This window comes from Oncorhynchus mykiss, chromosome 12 (genome assembly GCF_013265735.2).
Source record: "Oncorhynchus mykiss isolate Arlee chromosome 12, USDA_OmykA_1.1, whole genome shotgun sequence".
NCBI lineage: Eukaryota > Metazoa > Chordata > Actinopteri > Salmoniformes > Salmonidae > Oncorhynchus > Oncorhynchus mykiss.
In genome coordinates, this window is record NC_048576.1 from 62,430,030 (window position 1) to 62,450,044 (window position 20,015).

At 39.8% G+C, this 20,015-nt stretch overlaps 3 protein-coding genes across 3 annotated transcripts; all 3 read left to right on the forward strand.

The window, feature by feature from the left end:
* The first annotated feature begins 3,690 nt into the window (after positions 1-3,690).
* Positions 3,691-5,800, forward strand: LOC110515900 (ferritin, middle subunit). Its single transcript, XM_036938018.1, has 4 exons — positions 3,691-4,142; positions 4,522-4,668; positions 4,899-5,024; positions 5,437-5,800. Exons 1-4 carry the CDS (start codon positions 4,041-4,043, stop codon positions 5,590-5,592), a joined length of 531 nt encoding a protein of 176 aa, XP_036793913.1. The 5' UTR covers positions 3,691-4,040; the 3' UTR covers positions 5,593-5,800.
* Positions 5,801-10,237: 4,437 nt separating this feature from the next.
* Positions 10,238-12,124, forward strand: LOC100136295 (ferritin H-3). Its single transcript, NM_001124549.1, is given in 4 exon segments — positions 10,238-10,471; positions 10,851-10,997; positions 11,228-11,353; positions 11,766-12,124. Coding segments are annotated over 4 exon segments (531 nt in total). The 5' UTR covers positions 10,238-10,369; the 3' UTR covers positions 11,922-12,124.
* Positions 12,125-16,411: 4,287 nt separating this feature from the next.
* On the forward strand, positions 16,412-18,459 carry LOC118937701 (ferritin, middle subunit-like). The gene is made up of 4 exons (XM_036938017.1): positions 16,412-16,801; positions 17,181-17,327; positions 17,558-17,683; positions 18,096-18,459. The coding sequence occupies exons 1-4, from the start codon at positions 16,700-16,702 to the stop codon at positions 18,249-18,251; spliced, it is 531 nt and encodes a 176-aa protein (XP_036793912.1). The 5' UTR covers positions 16,412-16,699; the 3' UTR covers positions 18,252-18,459.
* The last annotated feature ends 1,556 nt before the right edge of the window (positions 18,460-20,015 follow it).

The following is a 20,015-nucleotide window of genomic DNA, read 5'->3' on the forward strand; positions in this document are numbered from 1 at the left end:
TGCAGAGATGGTTGTCCTTCTGGAAGGTTCTCCCATCTCTACAGAGGAACTAACTGCCTTAAAATTGATTTTTGTTGTTGTTGACAATATTCTGAACAAATATTGTAATCACTGCTCTGCAACATATGCTTCAACAATGAATGCATTTGCTGTGCTAGACCTAAGGGATAATGTTAGCTTTATAATTGTTCTTTTATGTTCAAAATCTAGAAAACCATGCCAGATTGCTAACTAAGTTAGCCCTGGAGCATTTAATATAGCTATAAAACAAAACAAAATATGTTTGGAGATTTGCATTACACATTAATGAATAATCTAATGTTAGCATTACACATTCAAGGCCTTTAAACACTTGTTGGACAATAATTTTTCAGATGAAATGCCTTTTTATGGTGTCTGGCAAAATTGACTAAATCCACTTAGTTGCATTTACTGAAAAAAATAGGTTGTTCCTTTACATGGTGTTAATAGCTGATACTTTGGTGTGTCAAAATATAATCTTAACAAAAACAAATCTGTATAAAAAAGTTGATTGTCCCATCTTTTAAGAACCCCTGAGCTCTAAAACAGTAAAAGTTATCTCTGCCCCATGGCAAAAAAAAATTAATAGCTTGTAGCTACACTAAATATGATATAACCAAAGGTTGTTGTTATCCAGCATTTCTGGACATTACAGGTAAGCCTAATCAAAACACTGCAATAGACTCTACAACTAACCTGGTATTGGCAGTACTCTACTAGTTATCCTAAACATGTCCATTTCCAGTTGCAAATGGTTCTAGAAATACCAGAGAAAACACAGATTGATAGTAAATAAAAATATCTGAGTTTTCTCTGGTGTTTGTGCACTTGCCTGTTTCCGTTTCTTTGCAGGTTTTGCCTTACACAATCTAGTGCAGGAGTATTCAATTTACCCTACGAGGTCCGGAGCCGGCTGGTTATCTGTTATACCTGATAATTAATTGCACACAGCTGGTGTCCAGGTCTAAATCATTAGACCTTAGAAGCAGTGGAACTGGCTTCTAAGTCCAGAGTTGAGTTTGAGGGTTATAGTGCATTTTAGAGTTGAAGAGCACCAACCACAGATGCTCGCTAGACCATCTCGAAGACTAAATTCAATATAGAATCAGTGTGACGAGGTGACAAAGAGATTGTTTTACTATTGTAACACGCAGTGAATGGAATTATATTGTCCCCGTCAGGAGCCCAGGATTTTGCCGTAGATTATATTGTTCTTGTCCCTGGACCACACAATTTTGCATTCCGCTAAGGCACTTCTCTCGCTTTACATCAGTTAGCTACGTTGGTGACCAGGGTGGGATCCAGATTGGGATCCTTTTCATACACATATTGGCCCTGGACACCAGAATGCTCCTAGAGAGAGGGGGGAATAGTAAAGCATGTATTGATGACATTTCTACTGTCTCCATTAGAGGCTTATGCTTTTGGCATAGATGGTAAAGCTCTCCATTCTGGACTGCAACATTGTACGATTGTGCCCCCCCCCATGGCACTTGACTTGCTATATACTGTACTTTGATTCGTAGCTTACACTATATTTAGATACTTCAAATACTGCCTGAGACACCTTTGCTGTATGTCTCAATACTCAATTTATGGTGTTCTTTGTTCGAATGTATATGCATGAAATGTACATTATGGAAAACATGCCTCAAACTCAGTCATAATTAGTAGTAGAATCATGGATTGGCAAGAATTTGGCAGCTTCAACTTTTAGAAGATTAGCAGGATAGTTAGGCTAATAATTTCAACCACCTACAGTAAAGATATTCACGTTCACTTACATTTAGTATTTGAAAATCGACCTCTTTTTCTATAATCCTGCAGATTCTTTATCATTCTCCAACGCCTCCAACATTACGCATGCCTAGTTTTTAAACCTCCATTCTAGCATACATGACACACACATATTTATCTACACGCTTTTATTTGGATTTCTAATCAAAGTATATGATTGAATGTTTCTTTAAGCCTGCAGCTTCTCACTTGAAAAAATACATCTAATCAGCCCAAAACATAACAAAAAATGTCCCTGACAGACAGCTAATAAAACACTAGCCTCATGAGCAGGCAAATTGACAGTTACAGTAGCAGGCTAGGCTAGTCAAACTAACATTGGCTAGCTTTAAAAAATGTTTTGTCTAAATGGTGAACGGAGTTACCTCTTCATGGGACAATTTGTATTGCATGCTGCATTTTTCAAGTGCACTCAAAAACAGATGTTTAACTCAAACAGTTTGAGTTTTCAGACCTCACTTGAGGCTGTCTTTACATCCTAGATAGAAACCGTGTTAAAATATACTTTTTATGAGAAAATGTGCAAGAATTGAAGGTGCCAACAAATGTTATAGTTATTATAAGAATGTTTTACTGTCATATATATGAAATCTGCTCGTCCCTCGATGGGGATCGATCAACTTCACATTTTTCCGGCTTCCGCCCACAACCTATAGTTGCATATTTGAATTAGTACTTGAGAGAGTAGCCCCCCATTCACATTATATTCCATATTCTGAGCCATAGGCCTATCCAAGCCTTTTACACGTATTAATGTAGTTGGTCCAAAGTGGGCATCGCGGCACTCACTTTTTAATGAATTGATACTGCAATTAAAGTGTGTAATCCTGTCAGCAGTTTCTTGACTTTGAGTGCCTCGACTCCTATAAAGTTAATTTATTTATAAGTTACTTTATTACTGTAGTCTTTGATTTTCATTAGCTGTAAAAAGTTTTACACTTCACAGTTTTAGCTTAATAACCTATGTATGGTTAGATGTATGTAGCTACTGATTTTGTGTAGTGATTTCTAGGCTATTGTAATCAACTTTGATATACCATTTGACAACAACAATATGTCATTTGAAACCGAAAGGTGTATCAACAAATACCATTTCTACAAAAGCCAGCCTTTCTTTCTCTGTCCACTACTGTATTCCCATACCTCATATTGAAAAATGAGCTGACATAAAAAAAAGTGTGATAAACCCTACAGTTTTTCTTTTGACTGCATTCTGGAAAATGTAAATAATTAAGCTACATATGCTATTGAAACATGTGCTCTTAGAGAATGAAACAGAAGTTTACAGAACTGCATCTGAAAGTTAAATTCCTTTAATATTCCAAATCAAAAGTAGAAGTAGACTATTTCTCAATTAGCCTAATATTAGAATGAGTGTTCAAATTCTTCTTATTTTCTTCTAAGGATATAACACACACACATTTTTCAACAATAACTTCTGTAGTTAGACCTGCACTGTAGCATTGCTTTTGGCTGATACTGCTGCTTTAGTTGTTTCCAATAGAATGTTACTTTGAAATAAACAAAGTAAGAACGGACCGAGATGAAGAGGTCAAGGCGAGAGCATTTACTCCGCCCATAATATGTCTGCGTGAGATAAGCCCATTTTTTTCAAATTACTTGAGGATTACGATCGAATAGAAGTTTCGTAATGTTTAAGCTTTTACAAATGTACTGATATAAGTGGATGCATGTGGCATTCCGGAAACTTTGAGAAAAATGCAGTTTATTTGTGCGTGGTGTTCACACGCGTACCTCCTCTGTCATTGGCTAGAATGGTCCCACCTGATCTTGCCTGTCTTCAATCGTTGAGCACATGTATTTCCATTGATAGAGTGGTCACTCGGCTCTCTTGTCAATATAATAAATACTCTTTGCTTTAGGTCATGTGTATGAGTGGGCTCGTCTTCAAATGACCCGCCTAGTTCCTGTTGAAATTCTAAAGGTGATTGGCTACGCTCTGTGAGGGTGGATTTCACTGACGCATTCCGTTTGGAACAATAAATAGAGCGAACAAGGCTCCTTCCAGTTCACAAGTCTGAGAAGACGCATGAAGAAGTTCTTGCTTCAACAGTGATTGAACGGAACTCCTCTGCCTTCGTCCCGCGTTATCGAACATTCCGGGTTGATAACATATCACTGACTTGAACTATAATAGCAAAATAGTCTAAGAAACTCTATTTTTGTACTTTTCATTTCGATATAAAATAAAATCTGACGAGATGGAGTCTCAGATCCGCCAGAACTATCACCACGATTGCGAAGCTGCCATCAACCGGATGATCAACTTGGAGATGTTTGCCTCCTACACCTACACCTCAATGGTAAGGGGTCTACCAAGATGACCGTTCTGTTGATCTACCTGTGTTATTATGCCTGGGCCTAAATGTCTTTTCACTTTACTTTTCTGTATGCCTAGACAATTAATAGCCAATCTCAACTCCGTGAAGTACATTTGAGTTTTACTTGGCTAGGCCATTAAGAGCCTTCGGGTAGATCTAGCATTCAAATGAAGTTGGAAATCTATCCTACCTTGGTCAGAGCGCGTAACAACTCATTGACAGGTTAAATGTCAGGTTATCAAGTAGACAACGGACTAGACTAGACTGATTCATCCCTATCATCAAGCTTAGTTGCCACAACAACAGAAAAAGAGAAAAAATATGACAGCATTCTAACTACAATGTTTGTTTATCCACCCAGGCTTTCTATTTCTCCCGTGACGATGTGGCGCTGCGTGGCTTCGCGCATTTCTTCAAGGAGAACAGCGATGAGGAGCGGGAGCACGCCGACAAGCTATTCTCCTTCCAGAACAAGAGAGGTGGACGCATTTTACTCCAAGACATCAAGGTGAGCACCTGAGCATCGAACACATTTAGATTGTAGACTGATAGAAAATGTCTTTACTCCATGGAGTGTCCAGCGTTAAGTTGATCTAGAGAACCTGGAGTATTGCTAAACATACTGCCTCTAACCACTGAACTGAAACAGTGTGAGGGATGTAACACTGTTCACTTTATCCAAACCTTAACGTTTGCTAGTAGTCCCTAACCCTCCTGTGTTCACTCTGGCCTGTGTAGAAGCCAGAACGTGATGAGTGGGGCAATGGGCTGGAGGCCATGCAGTGTGCTCTGCAGCTGGAGAAGAATGTGAACCAGGCCCTGCTGGACCTGCACAAGATTGCCTCTGACAAGGTTGACCCCCATGTAAGTTATGGTGGAACCACATGTATGTATCACATAGAATACAGGTACTGTCCTAGGAGATGATAACTAATGACACAGGATTGTGTGACCTGCTTCACGCACAATGCAGCTAATACGTAAGGGGCCGCTGCTTGTCTAGTGGTTAGATTGTTGGGCCAGTAACAAAGGTCAGCTAGGGGATTCAATGCAGCAACAAGGTAAAACTATTCTGCCCCTGAACAAGGCAGTTAACCCACTGTTCCACGTTAGGATGTCATTGTAAATAAGTGTTTGTTAACGGACTTCGCTAGTTAAAAATGTTTACTGCAGACACCTCATCTGTCCTTATGCCATTACCACCAGGCTCTTGTGTGTTACTGTATCTACAATAGTCTGTATTCATTTTCTTTTCTGACCTGTGTTTTCCCTCTAGCTGTGTGACTTCCTGGAGACCCATTACCTGAATGAGCAGGTGGAGGCCATTAAGAAGCTGGGAGACCACATCACCAACCTCACCAAGATGGATGCTGTCAAAAACAAGATGGCAGAGTACCTGTTTGACAAGCACACCCTGGGAGGCCAGAGCTAAACCACTTCCATCCCCAGGCTACGGCCTCCAGCCTCAGACCAGGACTCCTGGCTTCTCTGATAGATCCTACTGGCTTTGCATTTATAGGGAGGGGAGTATTAAACTGGTGCAGTGCAACACAGCTGTAACATTGAGGTGTTTATGTTGACAACCCTACTGTATTGGAGGCAAGGCATCTTGTAAAACAATAAAACATTTCACTTAGGTTTTTGTTGGGATTTTCTAAGTGTTGCCCTGTAATGATGTTTCAGTCTATTCCGGTTCTTTGCTCTTTTACTGAGCATCTTCATACCAGTGATAAATACTGACAATTGTAGACCTACTAGTGGCTGAGGGTCATAACAATAGGAGAAGTTTAATAAAGGACGTTACCTCTCACCACAGAGGGTGTCATTTACCGTATCTGGTAATAGTGCCATGTAAATTAAGAGCAGAAATTGTCAACTCTAGGGCCATAGGATTGAAATGGTTACCTACAATTGATTTATACATTTTACGCTGTGGATCACAAGTTTATTAGACAGCCTAGCGGTCAATCAAACCTGTTAACCAGCTGTTATGGTGCTTTTTTATGGAGTTTTGCTATTACTGACACGAAATTAATCTTTCTATTTATTTCAGTTGGTAATGCCCAATTGTTCCCCTACATCAAAGAACTGAATGCTCCAAATAGTAATGAGTCTTCAAGCCTCTCATTCACCATAAGGGGCTTATTGGAGCTGTCATATGGTCGCAGAGCTACTGGTAATTTACTGAATATGTTCATTTTGGTAATTGACAGGCAGGCTTAACTTTAACTGGAAGAGATTGATCGACATTGTAAATGTGTCCATATAGTACATGAGTTTAAAGTAGACCACTTGGTTAATGGGGAAAATAGCCTAATGAGAAGTGTCTAATCAGCAATTGCATTTTCAATAATTGCTACTTTTCACAACTGTCACCAACATTTACAACTAAGAAGTATTGACATGGTAAAATTGAGTACATTTTTATGGTAATGGTATTCACTAAGTTGGTTAATATTTAGGGTAAAGTTTCACAACTGTCATTCTATTTGAAAACATATTTGACATGAAAAGGCAATACAGAGGGCCAGAGTTTTGGGATATTCTGACATACCCCAAAAGGCCTTGAGATGGCATCTGATTAAATTGCATAATCTTTAATTTACCAACAATTGTATTTATGGATCCCTATTAGCTGATGTCAAGGCAGCAGTTACTCTTCATGGGGTCTGGCAAATTAAAGGCAGTTCTATACAATAAAACTAACCTTTCATTACAAAACAGATTTCACAACACATTAAGATTTGCCCTCAGGCCACTACTCTACTACCATATCTACAACACAAAATCCATGTGTGTCTATAGTGCAAATGTGTCTCTTCACTGTCCCATAAATTGTATTTTTATCTAATTTTAAATCTTATTTTACTGCTTGCATGAGTTACTTGATGTGGAATAGCAGCCATGTCATGGCTCTCTGTAGTACTGTGCACCTCCCATAGTCTGTCCTGGACTTGGGGACAGTGAAGAGACCTGGTGGCATGTCTTGTGGAGTATGCATTGGTGTCTGAGTTGTGTGCTCGTAGTTTAAACTGACAGCTGGGTGCATTCAACATGTCAATAATTCTCACAAATACAAGTAGTGATGAAGTAAATCTCTACTTTGAGCCATGAGAGATTGATATTTATAATATTAATGTAAGCTCTCTGTGTACATTTAAGGGTGAGTCGTGCTGCCCAGTTCTTGGCCAATTGTAATTTTCCTAAGTCGTTTTTGGCACCTGACCACATGACTGGAGAGTAGTCCAGGTGCGACAAAACAAGGGCCTGTAGAACCTTCTGTCGTGTCTTTGGATATGCCATATTAAGTGATATGACATGCTATTCTATAAAATAATTTCTCCGTAATTAATATTACCTGATTGAGCTAATCATGTAAATGTAATTAACTAGGGAGTCGGGGCACCACAAAATAATATTTTTGAGCTGTTTCTTCCGAATAAACTCTTAAAGAACTAGTAATATTTTACATCAATATAGCAGTCAATATTAATCGTCACCTTAATTCAGTCTCATCTGAAAGTTGTAAATTCTTGGTTATCTTCACGAACCCTGGCTAACAAGTTGAATCAGCAATCCAATATTGGGTTTAATTATTTATGTACCAAATACCTAACTAATCACACAGAATTACATATACAAAGAATGAATTATACCTCGATTACAAATTACGTCATAAAGGAAAACGTCCCTAGCGGGCGGAACAGATATGACAGCTTGTTCCACAAAACAAAAGGGTCTGGGTTTGAGTGAAAGAGCGGGAAGACTGAGTATCAAAGGAAGAAGCTGTGCTATCATAAATACAGTATCTTATGCATTCTAAATTACCGCCCATTTGGAAAAGGAAAATGCAATAAATATTTACTCTGAGCTGCGCTTCGGTAGGTTGGTGGTAGATGGAAGGCCGTGTTGCCCAACCTAGTCCTTTGTCCTTTGAAGAATGTCTCTGCTGGTAAATTGGATAAGTTGTAGTAACGTCATTGTGTGGTAGATGGGATACTCTGTCTGTTCCTTCCTAACCTGCGTTTGCAGCTGCTGTTGCTAACTCAACGGCTAGGAGGTATCACTTCTGTAGTGAATAAGAGTTCAAAGTTCATACCATTCACAACCAAAGCTCACGATGATGTTGGCTTCGTTCTGTAGTTATTATCTGAACCATCCTGACATCGGACCGTCGTCCTCACATCCTCGGAACAGGAGGTTATATTGTCGTCAAGGCTTTATATAGGTAGGGAGAGGAGGGCGTGTTTGAAAAGTTTTATAGCCCATGTCCCTTCACAGGGGCGGGCCACTGATTGAGCATGAAAACCCAAATCTCACATTTTAGAAGCTAAAATCACATTTCATCGCATCACGAATACTTTCATATTCAAACATTTAAATTGAACAACAATTCCATGTGAATCCGATAACTCTGATGTGTAGACTTTCCACTGTAGTGTTTGTCATCTTATCATTGATGAGAATGTATCAGATGACAACCGAACTGACATGACATTCCTTAAGTACCACCGCATATGTTCAATTGGTCGGATTACCAGAATATAGTTCATTTCCCGCCACCTTCTGATGTTACCAGAATCTCTATGTTAACCAAGGGGTTTGTAAATGTAACATCAGTAGGGTAGAGAGAGGAAAAAGGGGGGAAGAGGTATTTATGACTGTCATAAATCTACCCCCAGGCCAACGTCATGACACTACCTTGTTGATAGCGTTGATAAGAAGGCAGAGCTTTGCTTTATTATGGACAGACCTATCCCAATCTAAGCTACTGTTGTATCAGTAGCTAAGAATATGTTTTGACCATGACAGAAGTTTAGTCTCAACTTGTTACATTTGCACATTATTCATTACAAGATTTAGTTGAGGTTTAGGGTTTAGTGTTTTAATATTATGTCCCAAATACAATGCCTTTAGTTTTTGAAATTAATGAATTTAGGACTAACTTATTTCATGCCACCCATTCTGAAACTGACTGCAGCTCTTAAGTGTTGCAGTTATATCACCTGCTGTGGTAGCTGATGTGTATAGTGTTGAGTCATCAGCAAAGATACACCGAAAGGTGTATCAACAAATACCATTTCTACAAAAGCCAGCCTTTCTTTCTCTGTCCACTACTGTATTCCCATACCTCATATTGAAAAATGAGCTGACATAAAAAAAAGTGTGATAAACCCTACAGTTTTTCTTTTGACTGCATTCTGGAAAATGTAAATAATTAAGCTACATATGCTATTGAAACATGTGCTCTTAGAGAATGAAACAGAAGTTTACAGAACTGCATCTGAAAGTTAAATCCTTTAATATTCCAAATCAAAAGTAGAAGTAGACTATTTCTCAATTAGCCTAATATTAGAATGAGTGTTCAAATTCTTCTTATTTTCTTCTAAGGATATAACACACACACATTTTTCAACAATAACTTCTGTAGTTAGACCTGCACTGTAGCATTGCTTTTGGCTGATACTGCTGCTTTACTTGTTTCCAATAGAATGTTACTTTGAAATAAACAAAGTAAGAACGGACCGAGATGAAGAGGTCAAGGCGAGAGCATTTACTCCGCCCATAATATGTCTGCGTGAGATAAGCCCATTTTTTTCAAATTACTTGAGGATTACGATCGAATAGAAGTTTCGTAATGTTTAAGCTTTTACAAATGTACTGATATAAGTGGATGCATGTGGCATTCCGGAAACTTTGAGAAAAATGCAGTTTATTTGTGCGTGGTGTTCACACGCGTACCTCCTCTGTCATTGGCTAGAATGGTCCCACCTGATCTTGCCTGTCTTCAATCGTTGAGCACATGTATTTCCATTGATAGAGTGGTCACTCGGCTCTCTTGTCAATATAATAAATACTCTTTGCTTTAGGTCATGTGTATGAGTGGGCTCGTCTTCAAATGACCCGCCTAGTTCCTGTTGAAATTCTAAAGGTGATTGGCTACGCTCTGTGAGGGTGGATTTCACTGACGCATTCCGTTTGGAACAATAAATAGAGCGAACAAGGCTCCTTCCAGTTCACAAGTCTGAGAAGACGCATGAAGAAGTTCTTGCTTCAACAGTGATTGAACGGAACTCCTCTGCCTTCGTCCCGCGTTATCGAACATTCCGGGTTGATAACATATCACTGACTTGAACTATAATAGCAAAATAGTCTAAGAAACTCTATTTTTGTACTTTTCATTTCGATATAAAATAAAATCTGACGAGATGGAGTCTCAGATCCGCCAGAACTATCACCACGATTGCGAAGCTGCCATCAACCGGATGATCAACTTGGAGATGTTTGCCTCCTACACCTACACCTCAATGGTAAGGGGTCTACCAAGATGACCGTTCTGTTGATCTACCTGTGTTATTATGCCTGGGCCTAAATGTCTTTTCACTTTACTTTTCTGTATGCCTAGACAATTAATAGCCAATCTCAACTCCGTGAAGTACATTTGAGTTTTACTTGGCTAGGCCATTAAGAGCCTTCGGGTAGATCTAGCATTCAAATGAAGTTGGAAATCTATCCTACCTTGGTCAGAGCGCGTAACAACTCATTGACAGGTTAAATGTCAGGTTATCAAGTAGACAACGGACTAGACTAGACTGATTCATCCCTATCATCAAGCTTAGTTGCCACAACAACAGAAAAAGAGAAAAAATATGACAGCATTCTAACTACAATGTTTGTTTATCCACCCAGGCTTTCTATTTCTCCCGTGACGATGTGGCGCTGCGTGGCTTCGCGCATTTCTTCAAGGAGAACAGCGATGAGGAGCGGGAGCACGCCGACAAGCTACTCTCCTTCCAGAACAAGAGAGGTGGACGCATTTTACTCCAAGACATCAAGGTGAGCACCTGAGCATCGAACACATTTAGATTGTAGACTGATAGAAAATGTCTTTACTCCATGGAGTGTCCAGCGTTAAGTTGATCTAGAGAACCTGGAGTATTGCTAAACATACTGCCTCTAACCACTGAACTGAAACAGTGTGAGGGATGTAACACTGTTCACTTTATCCAAACCTTAACGTTTGCTAGTAGTCCCTAACCCTCCTGTGTTCACTCTGGCCTGTGTAGAAGCCAGAACGTGATGAGTGGGGCAATGGGCTGGAGGCCATGCAGTGTGCTCTGCAGCTGGAGAAGAATGTGAACCAGGCCCTGCTGGACCTGCACAAGATTGCCTCTGACAAGGTTGACCCCCATGTAAGTTATGGTGGAACCACATGTATGTATCACATAGAATACAGGTACTGTCCTAGGAGATGATAACTAATGACACAGGATTGTGTGACCTGCTTCACGCACAATGCAGCTAATACGTAAGGGGCCGCTGCTTGTCTAGTGGTTAGATTGTTGGGCCAGTAACAAAGGTCAGCTAGGGGATTCAATGCAGCAACAAGGTAAAACTATTCTGCCCCTGAACAAGGCAGTTAACCCACTGTTCCACGTTAGGATGTCATTGTAAATAAGTGTTTGTTAACGGACTTCGCTAGTTAAAAATGTTTACTGCAGACACCTCATCTGTCCTTATGCCATTACCACCAGGCTCTTGTGTGTTACTGTATCTACAATAGTCTGTATTCATTTTCTTTTCTGACCTGTGTTTTCCCTCTAGCTGTGTGACTTCCTGGAGACCCATTACCTGAATGAGCAGGTGGAGGCCATTAAGAAGCTGGGAGACCACATCACCAACCTCACCAAGATGGATGCTGTCAAAAACAAGATGGCAGAGTACCTGTTTGACAAGCACACCCTGGGAGGCCAGAGCTAAACCACTTCCATCCCCAGGCTACGGCCTCCAGCCTCAGACCAGGACTCCTGGCTTCTCTGATAGATCCTACTGGCTTTGCATTTATAGGGAGGGGAGTATTAAACTGGTGCAGTGCAACACAGCTGTAACATTGAGGTGTTTATGTTGACAACCCTACTGTATTGGAGGCAAGGCATCTTGTAAAACAATAAAACATTTCACTTAGGTTTTTGTTGGGATTTTCTAAGTGTTGCCCTGTAATGATGTTTCAGTCTATTCCGGTTCTTTGCTCTTTTACTGAGCATCTTCATACCAGTGATAAATACTGACAATTGTAGACCTACTAGTGGCTGAGGGTCATAACAATAGGAGAAGTTTAATAAAGGACGTTACCTCTCACCACAGAGGGTGTCATTTACCGTATCTGGTAATAGTGCCATGTAAATTAAGAGCAGAAATTGTCAACTCTAGGGCCATAGGATTGAAATGGTTACCTACAATTGATTTATACATTTTACGCTGTGGATCACAAGTTTATTAGACAGCCTAGCGGTCAATCAAACCTGTTAACCAGCTGTTATGGTGCTTTTTTATGGAGTTTTGCTATTACTGACACGAAATTAATCTTTCTATTTATTTCAGTTGGTAATGCCCAATTGTTCCCCTACATCAAAGAACTGAATGCTCCAAATAGTAATGAGTCTTCAAGCCTCTCATTCACCATAAGGGGCTTATTGGAGCTGTCATATGGTCGCAGAGCTACTGGTAATTTACTGAATATGTTCATTTTGGTAATTGACAGGCAGGCTTAACTTTAACTGGAAGAGATTGATCGACATTGTAAATGTGTCCATATAGTACATGAGTTTAAAGTAGACCACTTGGTTAATGGGGAAAATAGCCTAATGAGAAGTGTCTAATCAGCAATTGCATTTTCAATAATTGCTACTTTTCACAACTGTCACCAACATTTACAACTAAGAAGTATTGACATGGTAAAATTGAGTACATTTTTATGGTAATGGTATTCACTAAGTTGGTTAATATTTAGGGTAAAGTTTCACAACTGTCATTCTATTTGAAAACATATTTGACATGAAAAGGCAATACAGAGGGCCAGAGTTTTGGGATATTCTGACATACCCCAAAAGGCCTTGAGATGGCATCTGATTAAATTGCATAATCTTTAATTTACCAACAATTGTATTTATGGATCCCTATTAGCTGATGTCAAGGCAGCAGTTACTCTTCATGGGGTCTGGCAAATTAAAGGCAGTTCTATACAATAAAACTAACCTTTCATTACAAAACAGATTTCACAACACATTAAGATTTGCCCTCAGGCCACTACTCTACTACCATATCTACAACACAAAATCCATGTGTGTCTATAGTGCAAATGTGTCTCTTCACTGTCCCATAAATTGTATTTTTATCTAATTTTAAATCTTATTTTACTGCTTGCATGAGTTACTTGATGTGGAATAGCAGCCATGTCATGGCTCTCTGTAGTACTGTGCACCTCCCATAGTCTGTCCTGGACTTGGGGACAGTGAAGAGACCTGGTGGCATGTCTTGTGGAGTATGCATTGGTGTCTGAGTTGTGTGCTCGTAGTTTAAACTGACAGCTGGGTGCATTCAACATGTCAATAATTCTCACAAATACAAGTAGTGATGAAGTAAATCTCTACTTTGAGCCATGAGAGATTGATATTTATAATATTAATGTAAGCTCTCTGTGTACATTTAAGGGTGAGTCGTGCTGCCCAGTTCTTGGCCAATTGTAATTTTCCTAAGTCGTTTTTGGCACCTGACCACATGACTGGAGAGTAGTCCAGGTGCGACAAAACAAGGGCCTGTAGAACCTTCTGTCGTGTCTTTGGATATGCCATATTAAGTGATATGACATGCTATTCTATAAAATAATTTCTCCGTAATTAATATTACCTGATTGAGCTAATCATGTAAATGTAATTAACTAGGGAGTCGGGGCACCACAAAATAATATTTTTGAGCTGTTTCTTCCGAATAAACTCTTAAAGAACTAGTAATATTTTACATCAATATAGCAGTCAATATTAATCGTCACCTTAATTCAGTCTCATCTGAAAGTTGTAAATTCTTGGTTATCTTCACGAACCCTGGCTAACAAGTTGAATCAGCAATCCAATATTGGGTTTAATTATTTATGTACCAAATACCAAACTAATCACACAGAATTACATATACAAAGAATGAATTATACCTCGATTACAAATTACGTCATAAAGGAAAACGTCCCTAGCGGGCGGAACAGATATGACAGCTTGTTCCACAAAACAAAAGGGTCTGGGTTTGAGTGAAAGAGCGGGAAGACTGAGTATCAAAGGAAGAAGCTGTGCTATCATAAATACAGTATCTTATGCATTCTAAATTACCGCCCATTTGGAAAAGGAAAATGCAATAAATATTTACTCTGAGCTGCGCTTCGGTAGGTTGGTGGTAGATGGAAGGCCGTGTTGCCCAACCTAGTCCTTTGTCCTTTGAAGAATGTCTCTGCTGGTAAATTGGATAAGTTGTAGTAACGTCATTGTGTGGTAGATGGGATACTCTGTCTGTTCCTTCCTAACCTGCGTTTGCAGCTGCTGTTGCTAACTCAACGGCTAGGAGGTATCACTTCTGTAGTGAATAAGAGTTCAAAGTTCATACCATTCACAACCAAAGCTCACGATGATGTTGGCTTCGTTCTGTAGTTATTATCTGAACCATCCTGACATCGGACCGTCGTCCTCACATCCTCGGAACAGGAGGTTATATTGTCGTCAAGGCTTTATATAGGTAGGGAGAGGAGGGCGTGTTTGAAAAGTTTTATAGCCCATGTCCCTTCACAGGGGCGGGCCACTGATTGAGCATGAAAACCCAAATCTCACATTTTAGAAGCTAAAATCACATTTCATCGCATCACGAATACTTTCATATTCAAACATTTAAATTGAACAACAATTCCATGTGAATCCGATAACTCTGATGTGTAGACTTTCCACTGTAGTGTTTGTCATCTTATCATTGATGAGAATGTATCAGATGACAACCGAACTGACATGACATTCCTTAAGTACCACCGCATATGTTCAATTGGTCGGATTACCAGAATATAGTTCATTTCCCGCCACCTTCTGATGTTACCAGAATCTCTATGTTAACCAAGGGGTTTGTAAATGTAACATCAGTAGGGTAGAGAGAGGAAAAAGGGGGGAAGAGGTATTTATGACTGTCATAAATCTACCCCCAGGCCAACGTCATGACACTACCTTGTTGATAGCGTTGATAAGAAGGCAGAGCTTTGCTTTATTATGGACAGACCTATCCCAATCTAAGCTACTGTTGTATCAGTAGCTAAGAATATGTTTTGACCATGACAGAAGTTTAGTCTCAACTTGTTACATTTGCACATTATTCATTACAAGATTTAGTTGAGGTTTAGGGTTTAGTGTTTTAATATTATGTCCCAAATACAATGCCTTTAGTTTTTGAAATTAATGAATTTAGGACTAACTTATTTCATGCCACCCATTCTGAAACTGACTGCAGCTCTTAAGTGTTGCAGTTATATCACCTGCTGTGGTAGCTGATGTGTATAGTGTTGAGTCATCAGCAAAGATACACCGAAAGGTGTATCAACAAATACCATTTCTACAAAAGCCAGCCTTTCTTTCTCTGTCCACTACTGTATTCCCATACCTCATATTGAAAAATGAGCTGACATAAAAAAAAGTGTGATAAACCCTACAGTTTTTCTTTTGACTGCATTCTGGAAAATGTAAATAATTAAGCTACATATGCTATTGAAACATGTGCTCTTAGAGAATGAAACAGAAGTTTACAGAACTGCATCTGAAAGTTAAATTCCTTTAATATTCCAAATCAAAAGTAGAAGTAGACTATTTCTCAATTAGCCTAATATTAGAATGAGTGTTCAAATTCTTCTTATTTTCTTCTAAGGATATAACACACACACATTTTTCAACAATAACTTCTGTAGTTAGACCTGCACTGTAGCATTGCTTTTGGCTGATACTGCTGCTTTAGTTGTTTCCAATAGAATGTTACTTTGAAATAAACAAAGTAAGAACGGACCGAGATGAAGAGGTCAAGGCGAGAGCATTTACTCCGCCCATAATATGTCTGCGTGAGATAAGCCCATTTTTTTCAAATTACTTGAGGATTACGATCGAATAGAAGTTTCGTAATGTTTAAGCTCTTACAAATGTACTGATATAAGTGGATGCATGTGGCATTCCGGAAACTTTGAGAAAAATGCAGTTTATTTGTGCGTGGTGTTCACACGCGTACCTCCTCTGTCATTGGCTAGAATGGTCCCACCTGATCTTGCCTGTCTTCAATCGTTGAGCACATGTATTTCCATTGATAGAGTGGTCATTCGGCTCTCTTGTCAATATAATAAATACTCTTTGCTTTAGGTCATGTGTATGAGTGGGCTCGTCTTCAAATGACCCGCCTAGTTCCTGTTGAAATTCTAAAGGTGATTGGCTACGCTCTGTGAGGGTGGATTTCACCGACGCATTCCGTTTGGAACAATAAATAGAGCGAACAAGGCTCCTTCCAGTTCACAAGTCTGAGAAGACGCATGAAGAAGTTCTTGCTTCAACAGTGATTGAACGGAACTCCTCTGCCTTCGTCCCGCGTTATCGAACATTCCGGGTTGATAACATATCACTGACTTGAACTATAATAGCAAAATAGTCTAAGAAACTCTATTTTTGTACTTTTCATTTCGATATAAAATTAAATCTGACGAGATGGAGTCTCAGATCCGCCAGAACTATCACCACGATTGCGAAGCTGCCATCAACCGGATGATCAACTTGGAGATGTTTGCCTCCTACACCTACACCTCAATGGTAAGGGGTCTACCAAGATGACCGTTCTGTTGATCTACCTGTGTTATTATGCCTGGGCCTAAATGTCTTTTCACTTTACTTTTCTGTATGCCTAGACAATTAATAGCCAATCTCAACTCCGTGAAGTACATTTGAGTTTTACTTGGCTAGGCCATTAAGAGCCTTCGGGTAGATCTAGCATTCAAATGAAGTTGGAAATCTATCCTACCTTGGTCAGAGCGCGTAACAACTCATTGACAGGTTAAATGTCAGGTTATCAAGTAGACAACGGACTAGACTAGACTGATTCATCCCTATCATCAAGCTTAGTTGCCACAACAACAGAAAAAGAGAAAAAATATGACAGCATTCTAACTACAATGTTTGTTTATCCACCCAGGCTTTCTATTTCTCCCGTGACGATGTGGCGCTGCGTGGCTTCGCGCATTTCTTCAAGGAGAACAGCGATGAGGAGCGGGAGCACGCCGACAAGCTACTCTCCTTCCAGAACAAGAGAGGTGGACGCATTTTACTCCAAGACATCAAGGTGAGCACCTGAGCATCGAACACATTTAGATTGTAGACTGATAGAAAATGTCTTTACTCCATGGAGTGTCCAGCGTTAAGTTGATCTAGAGAACCTGGAGTATTGCTAAACATACTGCCTCTAACCACTGAACTGAAACAGTGTGAGGGATGTAACACTGTTCACTTTATCCAAACCTTAACGTTTGCTAGTAGTCCCTAACCCTCCTGTGTTCACTCTGGCCTGTGTAGAAGCCAGAACGTGATGAGTGGGGCAATGGGCTGGAGGCCATGCAGTGTGCTCTGCAGCTGGAGAAGAATGTGAACCAGGCCCTGCTGGACCTGCACAAGATTGCCTCTGACAAGGTTGACCCCCATGTAAGTTATGGTGGAACCACATGTATGTATCACATAGAATACAGGTACTGTCCTAGGAGATGATAACTAATGACACAGGATTGTGTGACCTGCTTCACGCACAATGCAGCTAATACGTAAGGGGCCGCTGCTTGTCTAGTGGTTAGATTGTTGGGCCAGTAACAAAGGTCAGCTAGGGGATTCAATGCAGCAACAAGGTAAAACTATTCTGCCCCTGAACAAGGCAGTTAACCCACTGTTCCACGTTAGGATGTCATTGTAAATAAGTGTTTGTTAACGGACTTGCCTAGTTAAAAATGTTTACTGCAGACACCTCATCTGTCCTTATGCCATTACCACCAGGCTCTTGTGTGTTACTGTATCTACAATAGTCTGTATTCATTTTCTTTTCTGACCTGTGTTTTCCCTCTAGCTGTGTGACTTCCTGGAGACCCATTACCTGAATGAGCAGGTGGAGGCCATTAAGAAGCTGGGAGACCACATCACCAACCTCACCAAGATGGATGCTGTCAAAAACAAGATGGCAGAGTACCTGTTTGACAAGCACACCCTGGGAGGCCAGAGCTAAACCACTTCCATCCCCAGGCTACGGCCTCCAGCCTCAGACCAGGACTCCTGGCTTCTCTGATAGATCCTACTGGCTTTGCATTTATAGGGAGGGGAGTATTAAACTGGTGCAGTGCAACACAGCTGTAACATTGAGGTGTTTATGTTGACAACCCTACTGTATTGGAGGCAAGGCATCTTGTAAAACAATAAAACATTTCACTTAGGTTTTTGTTGGGATTTTCTAAGTGTTGCCCTGTAATGATGTTTCAGTCTATTCCGGTTCTTTGCTCTTTTACTGAGCATCTTCATACCAGTGATAAATACTGACAATTGTAGACCTACTAGTGGCTGAGGGTCATAACAATAGGAGAAGTTTAATAAAGGACGTTACCTCTCACCACAGAGGGTGTCATTTACCGTATCTGGTAATAGTGCCATGTAAATTAAGAGCAGAAATTGTCAACTCTAGGGCCATAGGATTGAAATGGTTACCTACAATTGATTTATACATTTTACGCTGTGGATCACAAGTTTATTAGACAGCCTAGCGGTCAATCAAACCTGTTAACCAGCTGTTATGGTGCTTTTTTATGGAGTTTTGCTATTACTGACACGAAATTAATCTTTCTATTTATTTCAGTTGGTAATGCCCAATTGTTCCCCTACATCAAAGAACTGAATGCTCCAAATAGTAATGAGTCTTCAAGCCTCTCATTCACCATAAGGGGCTTATTGGAGCTGTCATATGGTCGCAGAGCTACTGGTAATTTACTGAATATGTTCATTTTGGTAATTGACAGGCAGGCTTAACTTTAACTGGAAGAGATTGATCGACATTGTAAATGTGTCCATATAGTACATGAGTTTAAAGTAGACCACTTGGTTAATGGGGAAAATAGCCTAATGAGAAGTGTCTAATCAGCAATTGCATTTTCAATAATTGCTACTTTTCACAACTGTCACCAACATTTACAACTAAGAAGTATTGACATGGTAAAATTGAGTACATTTTTATGGTAATGGTATTCACTAAGTTGGTTAATATTTAGGGTAAAGTTTCACAACTGTCATTCTATTTGAAAACATATTTGACATGAAAAGGCAATACAGAGGGCCAGAGTTTTGGGATATTCTGACATACCCCAAAAGGCCTTGAGATGGCATCTGATTAAATTGCATAATCTTTAATTTACCAACAATTGTATTTATGGATCCCTATTAGCTGATGTCAAGGCAGCAGTTACTCTTCATGGGGTCTGGCAAATTAAAGGCAGTTCTATACAATAAAACTAACCTTTCATTACAAAACAGATTTCACAACACATTAAGATTTGCCCTCAGGCCACTACTCTACTACCATATCTACAACACAAAATCCATGTGTGTCTATAGTGCAAATGTGTCTCTTCACTGTCCCATAAATTGTATTTTTATCTAATTTTAAATCTTATTTTACTGCTTGCATGAGTTACTTGATGTGGAATAGCAGCCATGTCATGGCTCTCTGTAGTACTGTGCACCTCCCATAGTCTGTCCTGGACTTGGGGACAGTGAAGAGACCTGGTGGCATGTCTTGTGGAGTATGCATTGGTGTCTGAGTTGTGTGCTCGTAGTTTAAACTGACAGCTGGGTGCATTCAACATGTCAATAATTCTCACAAATACAAGTAGTGATGAAGTAAATCTCTACTTTGAGCCATGAGAGATTGATATTTATAATATTAATGTAAGCTCTCTGTGTACATTTAAGGGTGAGTCGTGCTGCCCAGTTCTTGGCCAATTGT

Coding starts and splice junctions, on each gene's coding strand:
- LOC110515900 (XM_036938018.1), top strand. CDS start 4,041: ATGGAGTCTCAGATCCGCCAGAACTATCACCACGATTGCGAAGCTGCC. Junction 4,669..4,898: donor TTTTACTCCAAGACATCAAG/GTGAGCACCTGA, acceptor TGGCCTGTGTAG/AAGCCAGAACGTGATGAGTG. Junction 5,025..5,436: donor CTGACAAGGTTGACCCCCAT/GTAAGTTATGGT, acceptor TTTTCCCTCTAG/CTGTGTGACTTCCTGGAGAC.
- LOC118937701 (XM_036938017.1), top strand. CDS start 16,700: ATGGAGTCTCAGATCCGCCAGAACTATCACCACGATTGCGAAGCTGCC. Junction 16,802..17,180: donor CCTACACCTACACCTCAATG/GTAAGGGGTCTA, acceptor TTATCCACCCAG/GCTTTCTATTTCTCCCGTGA. Junction 17,328..17,557: donor TTTTACTCCAAGACATCAAG/GTGAGCACCTGA, acceptor TGGCCTGTGTAG/AAGCCAGAACGTGATGAGTG.